The sequence below is a fragment of the Maylandia zebra genome, linkage group LG12 (assembly GCF_041146795.1).
Source record: "Maylandia zebra isolate NMK-2024a linkage group LG12, Mzebra_GT3a, whole genome shotgun sequence".
In the NCBI taxonomy this organism is placed as follows: domain Eukaryota; kingdom Metazoa; phylum Chordata; class Actinopteri; order Cichliformes; family Cichlidae; genus Maylandia; species Maylandia zebra.
In genome coordinates, this window is record NC_135178.1 from 22,648,628 (window position 1) to 22,669,106 (window position 20,479).

Consider the following 20,479-nt stretch of genomic DNA (forward strand, 5'->3'; position numbering starts at 1 on the left):
CTGTTGTTGAATTATACCTCTCACTGATATGTCTTCATGCAGGTCCAACGGACATGGCCGTCAGGGGGCAGGCATTAGTCGGTAAACTAAGCTCTCGAGAAACCCTATCCTTGCTTTGCTCCACACTGAGAGATTTTGAAGGCGCACAAACTCGTACACGTGCAATCATTAGATGGTCAATAAAAAAAATCCAAGAAAGTAAAGAAAAAAGTTAAACTACTCCCTCTCTCCTAAATTTTAGCATCTAGGAGGAAATACAAGGTTCTTTAAAGTCTGTTCACTGTCTTTAGAGTGAAAGAACGCACCTGCCACGAGCACAACGCTGTTCAGACGTGTCATTAAAAGTGAAACGCGTGAGCTGAGATTTTATCTGCATTTCGTATTTTCGTGTGTACGTTCACGAAAGACAGGGAAAGGGAAGCAAAGAAGAGAAGAGAGGGAGAAACATGGTCTCGCATGGTAGCCAGAGGGCGGTGGCATTTCTCTCTGCGTAAACAGAGACGGTGGAGAAGGAGAGAACGCACGGAGAGAGCTTAGTGGCAAGGCAGCAGTGCCGCTGACACGAGTGAAGGGAGCCCGTGGCTGTTTCCACCTCTGCTATCACAGCTCGCCCCGCGCCTTTTGAGACGGACTTAGACATCGGGACTAGAAGTTACACACCAGCCGCTTTGGTCTTGGACACGTCTGATCAACCAGCAGATCCTGTTGTGGAGGACGTGTTGGGGGGTGGGTTCTCGTTTCACCCACCGTGGACGGAGGAGTTTATGTGTATTACGCGTTGCCTGTAATGGGTAAAAGTGGACAGAGAAGTGGAATAGTACTCGGGAGCTCCAGCCTGGTGAGAATGAGCGCCACGCCGAGGATCCTGATTGTCCTGGTGCTAATACACGCAGGAGTCGCTCAAGGTAAGGCGTGAGAGCGCGTCTTCTGTCAAGCGCTTTAATTACACCTTGCACGTTTGAAAGTGATGGGCCTTCTCCTTCACTGCCGAGGTGCGTTTAAGTGGTATGGGCGGCATGTCAATTAGTAGACCCAGAGAAGTATCCCCTCAACAAGGAGATATACTTTTTTTTGGCCATATTTCCATTTAAATTGACTTAGAGTAGAAGACTAGCTTAGTATATGGTCAGCATCTTAATGTGTAAACTGTGTATGCGCATTTTCTTGGCCGCTTGAAGTGTGCTGAAAAGCAGCTAAACTCACAGCCCACTTTTTTTTTCTTCCCAGGGAAATACGACTAATAGGCTAATTAATCCGGGAAGACCGAAAACGACAGCCTGCTGTGTAGAAAAACGACTTAAAATTAGACTTAATACACAGAGAAACGTGCACTTGACCCACTATTGAGAACCAGATAAATAGGAATATAATTGCAAAACTCGCGAGCAGTATCGTGGGACCTCGCGGGCAGAACAGAATATTGCGGGGATTTTCTGCCAGTTCTGTTTCAGTTCTGAGCGGACAAATGAACTATGCGCAGATGCAGTTACATTAATGTGAAAACACCGTGAAGGGCAGGCAGGGCTGGAGAATCTCTGATTGGGCGACTAGTGCATTAATTGCGCAGTACTTCGTTAAAATTAACGAAGGTCCATTGCTCCGATTGAAAGACCGATCAGAAGTCACGAACACTGCGCCGCCAGAAGGTTAAAGGCAATTACAGTCTTATGGATCTCATAACGCAATCGGAAGGAGGCAGAAGGAATGGGCTGAAAGTGAGGACTGTAATACAGCCCAGCAGGATTAAGCAGAATCCAAAGATAGCGCAAACACATAATGTAAAGATGTTTCGGTGCTGAGTATTAGAGCCGTTACTTACTATACGCCCTAGTGAAGCATAACGGGGATATTAAAGTGATATTTCTGAAGAGTGAGAAGCAACCACCCACTATGGCCGGTGTTTGTGGGGAATGTCGCGGGTCATACACTGCAAGCAGCCCAACTTTTAACCGGATGCTCTCCTGGATAGGATTTTTTTTTTTTTTTAATTTATCATGAACCATGTGGGATTCGTGAAAATGCTGAAACCAGACGCATCTTTCCAGCTTTCACATTCTTATTGACCTTCTCAGGGAGAACTTGTGCCCTGTTAATGTTCCTCCAAAAGAATTAATGCCCAGCCCCGGTGCTGTTTTACGACACAGCTTTATTCACCACCACCTTTTTAAAAGCTGACCTTCTTAAAGCCACTCTTGCTCGATGTTTGTCTTCTATTTAGCTATGACCCTATAGTTTCTTATAAAGAATTCACGCAAGGCTTCAGCCTCTGCCATAAAACTAATAATTCCACTTGAAAAACTTCTAGAGTATTCCCTAGAGTAACTGTCATATGCTACACAAGGATGTAGTGCATACATTAGTATTGACATTACAGATTAGCCTCAGGTTTTTGTGCCGAATCTGGGTAGTAATTGGACATGATGTTGCTGCCACCTTTCTCTCATTGCCCTGGGGAACAGCTTTTCAGTAACTGCCGCTAACATTCATTATAACCGTTCTCCATTGGTTTACTGTTAAATCGATACATTTCAATTTAGGGGACACGATTTGAGCAGGGTTTCACCAACCTTTGATAAATTGCACATCGGTGCCAATACGCGGCTCAATTTAACTTTCATTGTAAAATCTGATAATTGGAAGCTTAAACTGTTGATGCGTTTTAAGGGAGAAGAAACTTGTATATTTTCACAGTCCTGAAAAGTGTCGTTTTTCTCGCATTCTGCCCTCATTTAAAAGAAAAAAAATCTTTTGAATCCTCTGCTTCTCCTCTTCCGCATCCATTTGGCGTAGCTGTTATGTGTGTGTTTTTTCTGTCACTGTTCACAACCAACTTGGCTCGTGTCTCTGAAGTCGTTTCCTTGTGTGAGAGGAGTCACTTCATTAGCTGTTCTATTGAATGGGGTAAAACACACAAACACAACTTAACTGAGGGGGGGGGGTGGGGGTCTTTGTGTACCTAGCTGATCCTGTCTGTGGATCAGTGGGAGAGAACCTCCTTCAAATCCCAAACATCGTTCCGTGTACATGGAACACGAAAATACATCCAGTTGTTCTAACCAGATTATTCTTCCGTCCATTGCAGCTCATGCATCATTGAATGTCTTAGGGCCAGCTGTTGGCCTCTAGTTTGTACTCCACAGTGGAATATGTGGTTTTTGGCGAGTTTAATAGCAGAGTTTGTTTTTGAAGTCATGACTAACGATGTTCAGGATGATGGTGTTTGTGGGAATGATGCTGGCGCTGCTTTTGATTCATATCTGATCGTAATGAATCACAAAGGTTTCTCAAATAGAGGGAAGCTGTTTTGTTTTCTTTTTTCTTTTTTTAAATCCATTTTGAGTACACTTATTTCACACAAAGGGTTCAAGCCAAGTTATTTTACTTCACATTTAGTTCTCCCTTAAGCTTTTAATTATGAACCTTTGATTTATTCATTCATTTTTTAGCTCTCAGTCATTTAATCTGGCCTGCAGACGTCTCTCCTAGCTGTGCAGCACGGTAGAAAGTGTATTGGGCTGTGGAGAAGTCTCTCATACACAAAGGCGCTTGTGCACACACTGACATGTGCACATACAGTACAATCAGAGGAGAGTGTTAGTTGAAATCCTCTCATGCCAGCTTGAGTGCAAGTAGTTGTGCCTTTTAAAGCCATTAGCTAAGCCCCCTTACATTTTGATCTGGAATGAATGGATGTCAAGATTGCTGCACAAAGTCTCAGAAGTCCACTTTTAAAAAAAACCCCACGATGACTCAGGTGCTGTGTAGCTAGGTTCTACAATTCAACTTTTCGTGCATTTGTGTGGCAGCTTGTTGTGTTACAGCTTACACGTTTCTTTAAACTGAACATTCAGATCTATTTCAGGATGCTTTCTCACTTCATTTAAAGCTGTGCTCTATAGCTACAGAGAACTGTTGGTGTGTAGTTGCATATGTATGTGAATGTGTTGGTACAGAACTGTAAAGTTGGGCTTACACGACTCCTGTGAGCTGTGTGCATTCATAAACTTGGCAGGTTGGGGACGGTTTCAGAGAACTCCTGTGGAGTGTGTGTGTGTTTGCGCGTTTGTGCGAACTTGGCACTGTCATAGAGTTCCGAGCTCATGTGGCGTTTCATTGCATGTGTGTGTGCACATTCGGCATTATAATATTGCCAGGGCTCCCATGCTGTCTCCCATTATGCTATGTCCCTGTCCTATGGTGTAGTGCCGCCATCCAGGGTTCAGTGCTTGTAGGGGGGCAGCTGGGAATTATTGGAACTAAATAGGCCACTTTGATTGGCTGTGCTGCTCAAGCCAGCGCTGTGCAATTGGTTGAGCAGATTCTGCGTGGTAAATATGATGGCGTTTCTGCATCAGAGGGTGTGAGAGAGAGATGGAGGGAGATAAAGTGAGAAAGCGAAAGGATGAATGGATGAGGAAGGGAGATCTCTCTGGGTGGTTTGCACTAGCTTTGATCACTCCACTAGGACTGGACAAGCTCACTGACTGTCACACTTACTGCCATATGCAGACACACACACACACACACACACACACACACACACACACACACACACACACACACAGAGAAAGATTTTTTTTTTCAGTCAGACAGTGCAGCATTCTGTTTGCTTTCTGTGTGTGTTGTGTGTGTGAGCATACTCTATGTGCATGGCTTGTGTGCGCGGACAGGCGTTCATGGGAGTGTGTGAAAGGAAGTCTTTGACTGTGTCTGGGGTTGTTTTGTATCGAAGACCCTCCTGCTGCTAGCAGTAGCCTAGTGATGGCAGATTTCCCTTGCTCTCTCTGCCTTTTTCTTTAAAAAAAAAATTAAAAAAAATCTTATCCTTGCTTACTCATCCGTGTGTTTCATAGACTCTCTCTTTAAGTGTGACCAGTGATGAGACTTTTTTTTTTTTTACCACCCACCTTTTCTCTATCTCTATCCTTTCAGTCAGTGTCTTCTGTTAGTTGCTGAATGGGTTTTCCTCACCTTTTTTTCCCTGCTTGCCTGTGGGCCATGGCTGCTCATCTATTCACTGAGTACATTTTATGTTGCACTGTGAAAATGCCGTCCACCTTCAGTACATCAACACATAGCAATTACAGCTCAACCTATTTCGAGAATCAAGAGCCCGAACTCGAGTTGTTTGTGTAGCAGCAGAGAACTTGCAGGCGTGTTTTTCTTTGAGGAAAGAAGACAAGAAATCCTTCTTTCTGAAGAAGTGCGGTTTTCAAAAGGCTGTGTCGACAAACTGCGTCACGCCAGACACCACTTGCACCATTTAGTATCTTACTCTCCGCAGGGGAAAACCCAGGATGGAACATAAGAATGCATCCCTGTGTGTGCGCGCTTGTGTTCTGCTGTGTGCATTTGTGTCTCTGTGAACGTGCATGTTTACTAGAGAGAGAGAGAGCCTGAGCTAGAGAAAAGACGAAAAAGAGAAAGCAAAATATTCTGAAACCGATTCCCAGCGTCTCCCGCTGTTAGGCCTAATTCCTTCTAGAGTTTCATGTAAAGATCTGGAATTATGAATTTTTCATGGTCTGAGAAACCTAAGGCCTCATTTGGTGCTCTCATTTCCAGGCTTTTTGTTTTTGTTAGCTGCGTCTGTGCCCGTGTGCGTGTCTCTGTGTGTAGGGTGGTTGTACTGAGAAAACGCCGTTTGTTCTCAATCAATGGCCTACTATATAGTTCCCGTTGGTCCCATGGAATCCTGCACTCAGGAAAATGATAACCCTGTTTGACTGTTTTATCTTTAAAATTTGTTAATTATGCTCCACCAGCAAGGGAAAAAATGCATTCAGAAACGGTATGAAAATTAGCTGCACATGGGCAGATCGGGTTGAGTTGTAAAAAAACAACAAAAAAGCGAATGACCTTTTGTAAAGAAACATCCAATAGAATTTGTTTTCTAAGGCTAAAAAAAGGTCATTTGTGATTAAGTTGCTGCTTATGAAACTCTGCATTTCTGATCCCAGTAGTAAACAGTTGGACTTGGTGAATCACTGCCACTCAGTGCCGGGCCACAGATTTTTGTGCTGTTGTCCATGTCTCGGCTCTTCCCTCTTGTCATATGTCCCCATTTCTCCTATTCTCTGTCCTGTTTTTCTTCTTTCCCATCTGCTACCTCTGACATGCTGTTTGCCTTGTAAATCTTTGTCATTTTTTATTATTTTGTTCCCCTGCTGCTGCCGTCTCTCACCACTCAGCGTCTTTCTCTACTTAGATTTACGCTGTTTAATTAGAGTGTAGCCAAAACACTGGACATATTGTTGTGCTTCCGAACGGGGCCCACAAGCAGCAGGACATTTTGTATTTTTTGTGTGTGTGTGGTCACAGAAACTCATCTATCTGGCAGAGAGAGGGAGAGAGAGTTTGCCTACACATTGAGACACACACACACACACACACACACACACACACACACACACACACACACACACACACACACACACACACAAACGCCTTCTCCTACGGGTCCAGTACAGATAAATGGAATTGAAAGGAAGGAACGAGACAGGTAGAGAAATGGAGCTCCACACTATGCCAGCTGCTCTTCATTGAAATCTCACCCTGAATCTCTTTGTTTTAAGGCCTTGCCTGTGTCTGCAGCCGCCAGCCGAGGCTTTTCATGGTCTATATATTCTTTTTATTTGATACTGTAAAACCTCCAGTAAATAGCACGGGTTGGTTTATTTGCTTCAGAAACAACAAGCAGCAAGCTTCACTTATTGGAGACAAGCGATTATAGGACACCTTTGTTTCATCTTCCTGTGGGGGGGCTGGACCCAACAACTTCTGCCTCTTCAACTTAATCCCTCGCCCCCTCCCGTGTCTGTCTTTGACACTTTGTTTGGATTCATGCCAAAGCTACAGTCTGCTCCGTCTCCAGATTTTATTTTTTATTTTTTGCTTGCTTGGTGCACATATTAAAGACAGGCTGCACATTTAAAATGTGTGTATCTTATTATTATTATTTTTTTGAACAATATCACAGATGTTTGCAGCGCTTAAACTTTTGTGTGGCTGCATTACACAAGTGTCCCTCCTTCAAACAGGCGAATATGAGGCGAGACACTTCCACATATGTGTTGCTCTCTTTTGGAAGAACATTTTCTCGAGGGCAGACACACGACCAGCAGATGGATGTTGGGTGTTTTGGCCGAGTGGCGTGTTTGTGTGTTGGAGCAAGAGTGTCTTATTTGTGTTGCCATGAATATGTAATTAAGCTGCCATTGAGAAAAGACGACATGCCGCAACAGGGGGTCCACGAGGCTGGGTCCCGGGTCCTTTTTGTCTCTGCTGAAAGCTTGTTATGAGCTTTGTCCTATACTGAGAGCGTGAGAGTGAGGGAGCAGAGAAGAAAGGACAAACATAGGGAAACACAGGGAAATGGAGACACGATGAAAGAGAGTGTGTTGGATTAGAGAAGGGAAGTGAAAGAACAGCATAAGAAGGTGTTCTCTTTCTTTCTTTCTTTCTTTTCTTTTTTGAGAATTTGACATTCATGCTCCTTTTTGACGGGAAACAAAGCTGCACTGTAAAAGTCCATTCAACTCTTGGTCGAGAGCGGAGAGGGAGATGGGGGGAGGAGGAGGGAGCGAGTGAGCAGGCTGAGTAGTGTTTGGAAGCTGCCTGAAGGATTAGTCTCTCTCGTCTTCCTATCTTTCGCCACTACATTCTCTCTTCTCCCTTTTTGTTGCTCTCTCTCCTTCTTTCTTGCTCTCCTTCTCCCTGTCTTCTGAAAGTTTTCCTCTCTCCCTTGCTCCCTCAGTCCACCCCTTCCCCAACAGTAACTCTTTTCTTTTCCCCACTCTCCCTCTTTCTTTGCCAAAACTGCCTGGTAATCTAGTGGTCCATCTAAAGGAATATCCAAAAAACCTGAAACCATAATTACTATAATCGCCACTGCAAATTTTTACCTCCTAGGCTTACGCTTGCATTTTGCACATATCCGTGTACACAAACAAACGCGCATAGAAGCCTTTCTTGAAAGCGTACATTGTAATTCAGTAGGATGCAGTGAAAAAAAGAAAAAAGGATTTAGTGTGTGTTGTAAAACCCCCCCAAAAACCATTGCTCGGCCATTGCTCGCTATAGATATGATGTAATTCACTGTGTTATTCCCCTTGTAGGCTTATGAAAAACAAATACATAACACACATGCACAGATAATAATGTGCACAAATGACTGCAGCTTATTCTGTTAGCATTTATTGCAGTAGGTAGAAACTTGTACACACACAAATATACTCTGTACACTAGACACCCATATGGTACTGCAAGGCCATTGACTCATTTTGGCTCCACACCAATGTAATAACAGACGTGGTATATTTTACTCTGCGGGTGACAAGATTACGTGTAAGCAGTTTACTTTGATTCATTTGAACACAGCATTCTAAGTGGCTAATGAATATGGGCAGTACTTCGCTGACAAGGCACGTTTTCTGTGTCCGGCGAGTGTGTTTGTGTGCGCGTGCAGATGAAATATCACATTGTTATATTCCAGAATTATCCATGCACACAGCATTTTTTTTCCCACCAACACCTCCCCCAGAAGAACACAGGTAGGAAGGTACTTGCAGGTGGAGAGTGGAGACAAAGGAGAGAGAATAATGACTTTACATTGTGGAAAAAAAAGAAAGTCTTGCTTTGTGAAATCTTTTGTTCATCAGGGAAAAAGGTGATCATAGAAGAGTGAGACGGGCTAGGGATCGAGGGGGGTGGGGGGGAGGCGATAGAAGGGATCACCTTCTGACAGTTCTCTGAGAGAAACGTAATTTGATTAAACAAAACACTAAAAGTTGAAGGTCACTCTATGAAGTCTGCATTACTTGGCTTGTTTTGAGGTTATGACTGGAGCGGCAGCTGCCACTTGGGGCTGTAGCCAATGTGGAAATAAAGTCTAGTGCCAAAATATACTGAAACATTCAAGTCTGATGACAAATATCCTAGAACAGCGCGTTGCACTTTAGCTGTTTTTAAAGTAACACAAAGAAAGGCCTTATGTCTCATATGAATAGTTTGGAAAGCCTAACTCACAGCTGAGGCCGTTAAAGATGAACAAAAATAGCCTCATTTGTTCTACAGTGTATTAGGTCATTTGTATTTAATCAAATATGGAGTCAGTTGACTTTTTTGTTTGTTTGTTTGTTTCTTTGTTTGTTTATAGGTAAATTTGTGTAGTTATGAAAATTATTTAATAAAGGATAAAAGCTTTGATGTCTTTCACGTGACTGTTGATTGACAGCTGTCAGTTGCATCTCCTCATGGCTCCTAGACTAACCACATCTTGGACTTGGAGCTTCTGAATTGGAGACATGTATTCGTGCAGTGTTTAAAAAGTTAATGTTTTCACTTGATTATACAAGACTACCAGTTACCATGTAGTTAAAGTACCCTATTCACCAGTCTATTTGTAGATTGTCACTGATTAATGTTTCTAGTGAGCTAATGTTTGATTTGGTCTGAGGAAGATGGGAGTCTGAAAAGCAACAACCCTTGGTTGTTCCTGGCTCCAAACAGAAAAGGCAGCACTGATTTGTATCAAAATTAGCTGCAGTTTAGACCAGTCAGTGATTCACTAGCGTTATGTGCAGGCTAAAGATATCATAAATTAAGATGTAACCTACTCAGGTAGTCTAAAGAACATCTAGAGCAGGAAAATTAGAGCAAGATCAAGCAACGTCTCCGATAATGAGGCAAAATGTAACTGAAAGTTATGCTAAAGTAAGGCAACACTTCAAAGGACATAAGTGGGTGGTTTACAGTGCTGGTCTAAAATATTCCATCTTTGTGTGCCTTTTATTTCGCAATGTTAAAACTGAACAGCTAACAGTCAAACAAAATTCTGTTACCCTGCAACAGTAAATGTAGTTTTTTGTTAACCAGTCTGCAATGGAACCAGCAAAGGACACACGGGTACAGGCGTGCTAGTCAAAAAGTGGCTTTTATTTTACTTTAAAAATAGATTAAAAATATATCAAAAGTTAAAAACCCAACAAAAAAAGCTACTTTAAGAAATAGGTGGGCCTGTGAAGGAAGGCATTCAAACACAACACTACTCAAAAATACTTCTGACAAATCACGACTCTAGCTTAGCAAACTCACCTTTCCGAATGAAGAGTAGGATTTTAAATTTGTTGACTTTATCAAAGTTATTTCTGTTTATTTTTTCACTTTTACTTATCGCACCAATAGCCTTTATGCTTAAAAAGCTTAAAAAAGATTCAAGGGTCAACCGTTTGCTGCCAGCCATTGAGTCAGCAGCTGGTGGAGATAATCAGATATTACTTTTTAGGAAAGGCTCTTTCCAAAGAGGCTTAAAATTAAGTGGGGTGCTGATGAGGTCAATGGGTGACGGCTTTAGTTGTTTTGAATGACTGAGAGATTAAAGATGGTGTCTCGTACAGTGTCTCAGCAACCTCAGTTGGTTTTTATTGTGGGTGCTTCACATTGTGACTCAGCAGTGCAGCTATAAAAGTAAAGACCTACTGACTTGCTTTTTGCTGTGGTTTATAGCACATTTCAGCAATGCTTTGTTTTCATTGATTTCTTCCCACACAGGCTTTGAGTGTATGTGTTCATGCATGTGTGTATGTGTCATAACTTGATGCTTGTCTACTTGTTTTTTTTAAACTCTCAGGCTTGCTGGGGTCCATTACAAGATTTAGTGATTTTTATTAACAACACAACAATCCTCTCCTTGGGTTGACCTTGAAATGTCTCATTCTCTCAATTTTATGCCCACACCCTGTGCTTAATATCGTATGCACTTTACTTGATGGCATTTCATAATTTTATCCTCAAGTGTTTCTGTAGTTCTATGATACAATTTCTGAAAAATACCCTTAAGACACACATTGTGCTGTCACTTACTGTCTTGAAATTTCAGTTCTAATATGAGGACACAAAACTGGCAACTCAAAGTGATGATATAACACAATTCTGGTCCTGACTAAATATTAATATTTAACTAATTTTGACAGGCTTTTTGGAGATACTGCACTGTATATTTCTGAAACTGGACAACATTTAAAAAGTCAGTGTTTTATTGTTTTAGTCAAAGATTCAGTGTTTTATTTTTTAATTGTCATTTTAGATGCTTAAAAATAATCAAAACATACGTTTTAATTAAAGGTGGGGAACATTTGGTCATGAAACAGTGCAGTGTCGCATCATTATCTGTGATCTGCGTCAAGTAGGATGAACACTGGGGCTCTCTGCCGTCATCTGACAGCTGATGTAATCTAGATGTAATTGTACACGGTCGCAGCCACCTACGCATGCTGTAGTTGAGAAAAGCTAAAATAGCTCCGCATGGAAAAAAGTCAAAAACAAATTGAACATCAGTCAATTATTTCAGTATTAAATAACACTGACGTTTACTATAGAAAGTTGCCTTTCTATAGTAAATAACTCAGTCTGAACTCTAGTTCTTCAGAACTACGTTTAACCACAAATCTATAAAAAAAATCTAATAAAAAAGTTTGTGGATTTAATGAATGACTACTGATTAATCATAAAAGGATCCAACAGCCACGATAAAGGTTTCTATTAAAATTAAAAGTATTGTTTTGAGCTGCACATCTTTTCAGTAGGCTCTTGATTTTATAATTGCTATCTTTTTTCCTTTTTCACCACTTACCAGCTCCAGTTCTTTGCTTTTATATTTGGACATTTTAGGTCAAGGAGCTGTTTATTTTTCATGCGTGGCAGATTGTTACTGTGGCTTTAGAGTCTTCATGAAGTTTGGGGGGGGCCCACACAGTCTTTGTTTCATTCTGAGCTTGCAACAAAGGCACAGATTAGCTCTCTTTTCACAGTGATAGTAGAATGGACTCTTTGGAGAACTGGCTCATATGAGCAGAAGCCACGATTTTATGAAGACTATTAAAAGGCCACAATGCGAGACAGGTGTTTCAAATCAAAGACTGCGATCCAACAAATTTGATTTGAGATAGTCCCATCCAGTCACCTCAGGCATATTTCTGCTTTTTCTTTTTTCTTTGCTCTTTTTCTTTTTCGGTTGCCATCATCATCTCATCCCCGAGGCACAGCTGGTGTAGTTGTGCAGTAACGGTTTTTCCGAACACAAACTGGCTCAGTGTCCAATGACATGTGGCTAAATCAGAGCGCCAATAATAGGAGAAAGACACAGACACAGTACACTAAGGGACAAGTGTCTCTACCCTGTTCAACACTAGCATACAAGGGGGTGTGAATGCAGGGCAGCCAACACACACACACACACTCACAGGCTCTGAACGGTTAATTTGGCAGTTAAAGTAGGAGCGTGGATAGAAACTGTGTCTCCATATGCAGTAGCAGTTGTGCTTCTGGCAGTTTTTTTACTTCCCATCACTGTCTTGGACCATGTCTGATATTTTGGCAGTTGGAGTTTGAGGAAGGCGGGAAAAGCCACCTGTACAGTTGTAACAATTCATTATATCCCCATTATCCTCACAAAATGCTCATCTCTCAGCCTAATCATCTTTGTACCAAATTGGTTGTAACTCAATGAGTTGGCTGGGGATGTATTTGGAAAACGATTTAATGTTTTGCATTTTTGTTCTCAGAATATGGCTATGCATTTTAAAAGCGCTCTTTTCTGAGTTATTGCATTAATTGCACAGTAAAAACCAAAACACGGGAGCACACATGATTATATGATGCCACAATTATTGTTGTTTCTATGTGCATCTTTTTTTTTTTTCAAGTTTTGCTGTTTTATTGCCATCAGTTACACCATCATCGCCTGCTATTGAAATATACTGTGCATTATGGTATGTTCTGTAATCTATATATGTTGCATTTGTGCCAAAAGCGTGCATATGGGTTACTTTATCTGAGTGCATGAATGAATGTGAGGCTTATGTCATAGTGTCACAGCAGGGTTATTTCACCACATGAAAAGAACCTCCTTTTTCCTCAGCGCTCTCGTGTGTCCGTGCGTGTTCTTCTTTTACGTTGTCTTGCATCTGTCACTTCCTCACCCTCTCTCATCTTTCTCCTCTTTGGTCTGAGCCTTTTCCCTCCTCTCCTTTCTTTCTTTCTTCCTTCCTTCCTTCCTTCCTTCCTTCCTTCTTTTCTTCCTTCCTTCCTAGGGGAAGAGGAGATTTAAACTTTGAACAAAAGGCAGAAGAAGGAAAACTTTGTGGAAACATTTGAAGTGTTTTTCCCCCTTCTCTGTTCTGAGAAATGTCATCCACACCCAAGGAACAGTTTCAAAAGAAGCAGAAAGTAGCTGACTAAAGCCAGACAATGCCCACGGCTCCCTCTAGCTCATCCAAATCCTTGTATTGTAACTGTAGTTATTTGTGTTGCTTCCTCCTCTGGGTCCCTCCAGGGTTTTGGTTTATCTCCGCTCAGTGCTGAGGTCTTGTCAGAAAATGAGGACAGGGCTGCCGTTTTGGCCTCAGGTCAACTTGCAACTCGCGAAAGTTTAATTTTAGTTTGGAAATGAACTGAAACTTGCAGCTAATGACAAACTTGCCTGTTCTGAGTTGACATTTTCTTTTTCTGACTTTGTGCTGCTACCTGCAGTATTTTACAGAACTGGCTCACTAGGTTGAACAGGAAGCAGTACATGGTACAGCTCAACAGGCAGAAAGTCTTCACCTGCACTTCACAAAACACAGAACCCACAGTAGGCAGTTATGTATGTGATTATGAATAAAATGATGCTCATTTAAGTTTAATTTTCTTTAAGCAAGCACACTAGTGACTGAGGACACAGACCTTTGAGGTTTTAGATTTTTTTTGCTGTGATATTTGCCATTCAATTCTCAGCTGACAGACATTTCTGTTCCAGGATTAAAGGGGATGAGATGTACCCGCCTTCCCAAAAATAGTTTCTTCCTCATGATGCTCTGCTACCATTTAGCCCTTTTAAGGTTTTAGTTCTAACGCTTTTTGTGTTCAAGAGGGGGTGTGTGTCTGATGAATTATTTAATGAGCACAGAGTTAAGATCACAAAATGCTGCTGAGTTTCAGACAGACTGGTGCCGTCAGGGTTTTGCAGACTATGTAGTGACCTGAGCATCAGAGAACTAGAGTTAGAATAACCTGATGCCCTAAATTAGGCCTTATTAGAGCGTGTTATATGAAATGATGTTAAGTTTCTCATGCTGTCATGCAGACATTTCCCACTTAATTAAGATAGAGCAATAGCATCAGAAGCATTAACGAGCCAACATTTATTGTTCTGAAAAAACTCCAAACTTTAACAGTGTCTGGCTGAGGTCAGCACTCTAAACCTTAGACTCTCTAATCTGTGGAAATAAACAGGTTATATTCAGCCTTTGTAGACCAAATGTTGTAACCATTTTGCCTATAGATAATCAATCAAGGCAGATTTACCATCTCCCCTTTGTCGAATCTTTTAGAATACGTTAACGCACACATGCACAAGCACACATCTCCACATTTGCGAAGACTGCTTAAGTGGACGTTTAATCATCAAAGACCTTTTCCTGTCGCTGATCCATTGAGTGGATTAAACACACACACACATCGTTCCTCGGTGTTATAAAACACACACTCTGTTGCGTGGTAGGGTATTGATTTTCAGTGTTGTTCTTGTGCTGTTGGTTAAACAAGACAGTAATAATTGAGCAACACTGTTTAGTCTGCTTATTGAACTGTGACGCGCTGACATTGATTGTTGTTTTCTACTTTAGGAATGCATTTGTGTCTCTGAGTGTTTGTATATGTGATTGTGACTTTGTGACACGTGTAGCTGTGGATGTTAAGGTGTGTGTTTGTAGTTAGCCTAGACAAAGGGAAGGATGAACTGTTTCTTTCTGAAGACTTAATGTTTAAATTTCCTTCACTAATTAGTTTTTTCTCAGTAGGTGAAAGGAAAGAGGAGGCTCGGTAAGGAGTTCAAAACAGGACAGCACAATGAATCATTTTGGCTTCACACAATTAACTGAACATGATATTGGAAATACATCCTCTGCCAATAGAATACAAAGCATATCATCACCTGTGTGTGCTGATCACGTAATCTGGATGAGTATTAATATGTTGAAAGATAAATATGCAACAGATAACAGACCATTACAGCAAAAATAAAACGCCAGGCACAGCAGAGGGCGAAGAGCTTGTCTCTGAAAGCAGATCAACGTCATCTGCTGGTTGGAAATTCTGTGGAAATACTTCATATTTAGTAATAACTAGGTATTATCTAAGAGCAAATGGGACTGAATCATATGCAAAGAGTTTATGTGGAATTGTCTCCACCGCAAAGAAACTCAAGTAACTTATTCAACAGTCTGAAAACGCACCACAAACTGCAGTATAATGAGTGCACGAAGGCCAAGAAATACAATGCAGTTGCTCACGTGAGTTGTCCGACAGCACGTCAGTGTATCCATCCTGTTGGCCAAGAGGCAGTGAAATCACCAGTCACATTCCAGTTGACCAAAGAATAATGAAGTAATGAATGCTTCAGGACAAAAACTGGACAAAAGATATTTTATCCTCTCACTGTTTTTCTTCCCCAAAGTGGGAATACTGCACTGTATGTAAAATGTCGCAGGGGAAGTAGAGGAGTATCTCCCTCTACTTAATATTTTGCCTCTAGGAGCACTTAGATTAGTTGAATAAACATATTCCTGTTTTAATTAACAGCAGTGTAGTACAATGCAAAGTGTCCTGTTGATTTTAGTTTTGTGTTAAGTGTTGGTACTTTTTTTTTTTTAATTTGAATGAATGTAAATTGAATTGTCCAATTTTGTCACTAATATCGACAATAATTCTCTTATTATTTTGATCAGTACTGAGATCAGAATAATGCGAAAATGCAGTGGGTAAAACAAGTAATAAAATGTAAATAGTTACTGAAGGCACCGACTGGATTTAGGACTAAAAAGACTGACGATGGTAAGAGAAAAGCAACAAAATCCAGAGACACACATGATAGGTTAACTGGTGTTTCCAAACTGGCCAAAGGTGTGTGCCTGTCTGGGTTAGCCTGCGATAGCTTGCCGACCTGTCCAGCGTGTACCCCGCCTCTCACCCTATGACACGTGGGACCAACCACAACTCTGAATTGAATAAGTGAAAGCAGGTGGAGGGATGGATCGCTGTTTTCACTGCTGTTGTATCGTGTTGTGGCTTACGGCAGAACAACATGTAGCGCTGATGAAAAGTACCTGAATGAAGCTTAAATCTTGTCATGTGATTAATTTTAAGTTCTATCCTTTAGGCTTCAAAAGAATTAATTGAGGTCTGTGCATTTCTGTTTATCACGAGAGGTTTTGATATTACACAAGGTAATGCTCTCAAATTTCAATGCCTAAAGGCCCACAATCAACCATGAATAATTCATGACAGTTCAATATTGAAATTGGTCATTTGTTTCCATGCCAAAGCTCTTTTGAAAGGCGAATTACAGAATTCTTTGGCACTCAATAATGAATCATCAAGATATTTTGATTTGACACTGAGAGCATCTAGTATTTGGTGTGTTTATCATAATGAACTGAGGCTCCGCAGCACCTCAGACATTTCAGCGCTTTCCACATCTCGGGTTCAGTAGCTGAATTGGTCTCTCTGAGACTCACAAAGGGAGATGCTTGGTCTGCATTTTCTGGTCTATCATTAAAGCTCTTCCTGGTTTTCTGAAAACACACATACACAGTCACATACATGCACATACACATTCAGGAGACTAATCCAACAATGTATGCTGCGTGTTTGCACACACTTTATCTGTCGAAGATTACGAACATACGTCTTAAATCACTGATAAGTCAATTGTTATCTTTTAAAATGAAATCCAAAATGCAAAGGATTGAAAATAAGTCGCTGTATGAAAGCTACGACTTATAAGTCCCACATGAGCATCGCACTCGTACATAATCTGGGAACGCCTTAATGTTTCAGATTTTAAATCTTAAAATCAGATCCACAGTAGCCAAAGTTAACTTTGTGGCTTGAAGCTGTAACTGGTTAATTGTGAACTGTTTGGGATGCTGCTCCAGTCTCTCGCTTCCTCATTCTCCGTCTCGTTTTCACTTTCTTTATTTCCACCATTTCAGCATTTTTTTTTCCCCTTCTCTTGCCGTAAAGGCCAGAGGCAGTGTCCCAAGGGGGAGCAGAGTATGTTTGTGCATGTGTGTGTGAGACAGCGTTCAAGAGATAGTGAATATGCAGAAGTGTCTGAGAGAGAAAGATAGTGAGACGTAGAGATGAGAAAGGGATTGTGGACCCTCTTGTCTGTGCGTGTGTGCTTGTGCGTGTACTGCCATTCCTCAGGCTCGCTAATTGGGACATCGGCCCTGTCTGTGCTTTGCACCAGCCATTTTGATATAAGTCCCACATGAGCATCGCTGTAAATCTTGATAATGGTATTAAGCTTGTCGAGCTGTTCTGGGACTCTGGCCTGCAGTGCGTGCATGCATGCATACACACACTCAAAGCCACATACACTAGCAGAGGGTGGTGTGGGCACTGCTTATTTATGTAGGGAAAACCCACATGTGCATATACGCTGTAGCTGAAGCTCTGCCCGTTACTGTAGCAAAGACAGACCTCTGTGGCACTTAAAACTGCTTATTACCCCTCCCATAAATATATTTCAGAGATCTTTGGGGAGACAAAGGCTCTATGCACAATCAAAGTGACAGTGCTTTATGCTATAGTGCTGGTTAGACACGTTACTTTGTGAAATGTGTCACAGCTGTAGCTATCATCTTGTCAGGATACATAGAGGGCAGCGTAGAGAAATTACTGCATGGCGTGTTTTGTGTTATTGTAAATATACAGTGGGAACACTGAAATGTCAGCTGGTTTCTGATATATTAAGGCTATCTATAGATATCTCTAAGCTACTGCCTTCCTCCTTGTTTGTAATCTTTTGGGAGACATTTGGTCTGTAATATCTTAATAACACTTCTGTTCCGAGTAGTGTCCGAATAGTGTCCATAAGTCCTAAAAAACACGAGATGTTGCCATGAAATACAGTGAAATTATTCCAGTTATTTTAGGCATTTGATGATTTTATGATATCAGAGCATTACATATAGTTAAACTATCTAAATTAAGCTTGCACTAGTAAGCAAATTGGTTGGTGCAGTACTTTGAAGTTAATGCTAATGTTTCTATCTTGGTCACTTTAAGGCGATGAAAATATGATAAAATCCGTGATTTGATTTGAAACAAACCAAGCAGTAATAGGTGATTTCAGCAATATTGTGCTCCACCACAGCAGCATAATTTGCTTTGATATTGTGAGCTACGCATCATTAGCCTGTGCAAACCACATAAACAAACCTTATTTTGCTGTGCATTTCAAAAAGCATGTTGACTGTATTGCTAAAACTGTACCAGCAGTCCATCCACTTGTCTCCCTGCAAATGCAAATGCTCTACTAGCCAAGTGCTGTAAAAGCTAATGAGAGTAATGAGGTCTAGTGTACTCGGTGATAGGCTCGACATAAAGGGTTAGGCGCACTGTGATATATGGATGGCTGCAGCTGTTCCTGGTGGTTCGGGCTCAGTTTATGTTTTCATCTCACAAAGCAGCTGGAAAATATTATGATGCTGATGATGCGACAGAGGCATAAGCGACACATGCATAAAAAGACAGTGTTCGATTAAGAGACTTTTAAAGGAGTCAATATTTTGCATGACTTTCAGGGATAATCTCTAAAGTCATTGTAAAAAGCCCTTTTTATTTGTAGTTTCAAAAGTAATGAATTCTCTCCTTGGGATTTTTAAAGGATCATGGCAATAACAGTGCCTTTTTAGTGTTGTGAACATTTTTGATAAAATATGGGAGGTTTTCCTACAATTATACCCACCGACAAATCCACACAAGAGCACGGTGCTCTTGCAGTTCTATGTAATCCCTCTCTTTAGAAAACTGTCAGAGAGTTTAGAGTTTGTTAGGGGAAACAAGGGGGAATTTAATCGGCATGACACCAGCAGGGGAATCTAATAAGGGAGACACCAGTGGGACTTGTTTAATGATTTTCTCCTTTCGCCTTTTTCAATTAGAGTACCTTGCTGTGATCTCTGCTGAGTCTGTCATTTTTTTGTAGCTCTTTCCATTTCAGACCATTTTTAAGTCTTTTTACCTGTCTGGCTCCCTGCACGGCTGCTCACTCCCTGGTTTTTCCCGGGTTTCTCATTCTCTTGGTGCAGAAAACCTATAATAAGAGACTACAATCGGTGTACTATAGTCCCATTGTATAAAGAGAATGTTGAATTACTCTAATACATTACTGAGTTTGTAAACTCCTACAATGAGGTTAACGTCAGCACAGTGAACTGCTGACTAGGTTGAAATGTACCTTTGCTTGTATTCACACCAAAAGTAATAGGAGGTGCACTGACATAGGCGTTCACATGAATTCCTTAGATAAAATACAACTCAGCAAGGCCAGTTGTGATCATTACACATGACACTGAAGGTTTCCTTTTTTGATTCCATGAGACATGGTGGACCGGATCAGTTGTATCCGATTGTTTTTTGTGTCTGATTCTGATTAAATCCTATGTAATTATGACACAAAGCCTTCTCAGTAACAGTTTATTAATTGTTATTATGTTATATAACTAAAATCTTACTTAATTCTGATCATTTAATTGCTATACAGATTATAAATGAAGGAAAGATTACCCTAGGAGAGAAAACCCCAAACTTCTGCGTCTCTTTTTGATAAATGTTTGATATATTTTTCTCCTCTCATCATCTTCATCATGAAGGACGAATGTGCATTTGTTTGAATTTTTTCAATTAGTCAAAGGAGTATTTCTGGAAAAAGTTGAAGAGGGTTAAACTTTTATTGCAAGAGAACCCTGAATGTCTGAAAAGACTAATTAGAGGCTAAACAAAGATTTTTTTATTTTTTATTATTTTTCCCCCCGGTGACCAAGGTCTTGGGAGTGGGATGGACTACAAAGGACGAAGAAAGTGAGCGGAGACCTGCTATGGTTACCAGCTGTAACCATGGCTGTAATAGTGCCTCTCCTCTTGCCTTTGTAGATTCATAGCTTTATCAGTCATCATAAGACAATGCTAGTTCTATCTGTTAAGTACAATTACACGTTTATTGTGCCACTGACCTGAATGTTCATTAGTAAACTACATTGTTGCATTAACAATTGGCAGTTTTTTAAAGAACTGTGATACAGAGTCTGCGCAACAACGTTTCTTTTTTAAATCTAATCCATCCCTATTAGATATACCTATACATAACATGTTTTGGGTTAACAGCAGATTAGGGGTTATGGAGAGAGATACGGGGCCATGCTGTATACCTCCATGAATATGTTCGGATATTAGAAGTGCCCAATCAGCTATTGGAAGCTGTGCTTACATCCTGGATCACTGTGTCCCTCAACATTTCTGCTTATGTTTACTTTGGCTTTGGAGTTTTTCAGGCTAATGTAAGCACAATGCTGATCTGTGATAAGAGAGAAAGATTGTGAGAGAATGAGTAGGAGTATGAAGTTCCTTCGCCCCTATATATGTTATGCTG

The 20,479-nt window shown here is 40.9% G+C and overlaps 1 protein-coding gene across 2 annotated transcripts in view; it reads left to right on the plus strand.

The window, feature by feature from the left end:
• The first annotated feature begins 305 nt into the window (after positions 1 to 305).
• Positions 306 to 20,479, plus strand: part of unc5ca (unc-5 netrin receptor Ca) — a 189,927-nt gene continuing 169,753 nt past the window's right edge. Inside the window, exon 1 of one of the 2 annotated variants that reach the window (XM_076890908.1) lies at positions 306 to 905. In XM_076890908.1, the coding sequence (XP_076747023.1) occupies positions 788 to 905 (118 nt within the window). In that variant the 5' untranslated portion in view covers positions 306 to 787. The remainder of the gene's footprint in view (positions 906 to 20,479) is intronic. The other variant, XM_076890909.1, reaches the window with a different exon arrangement.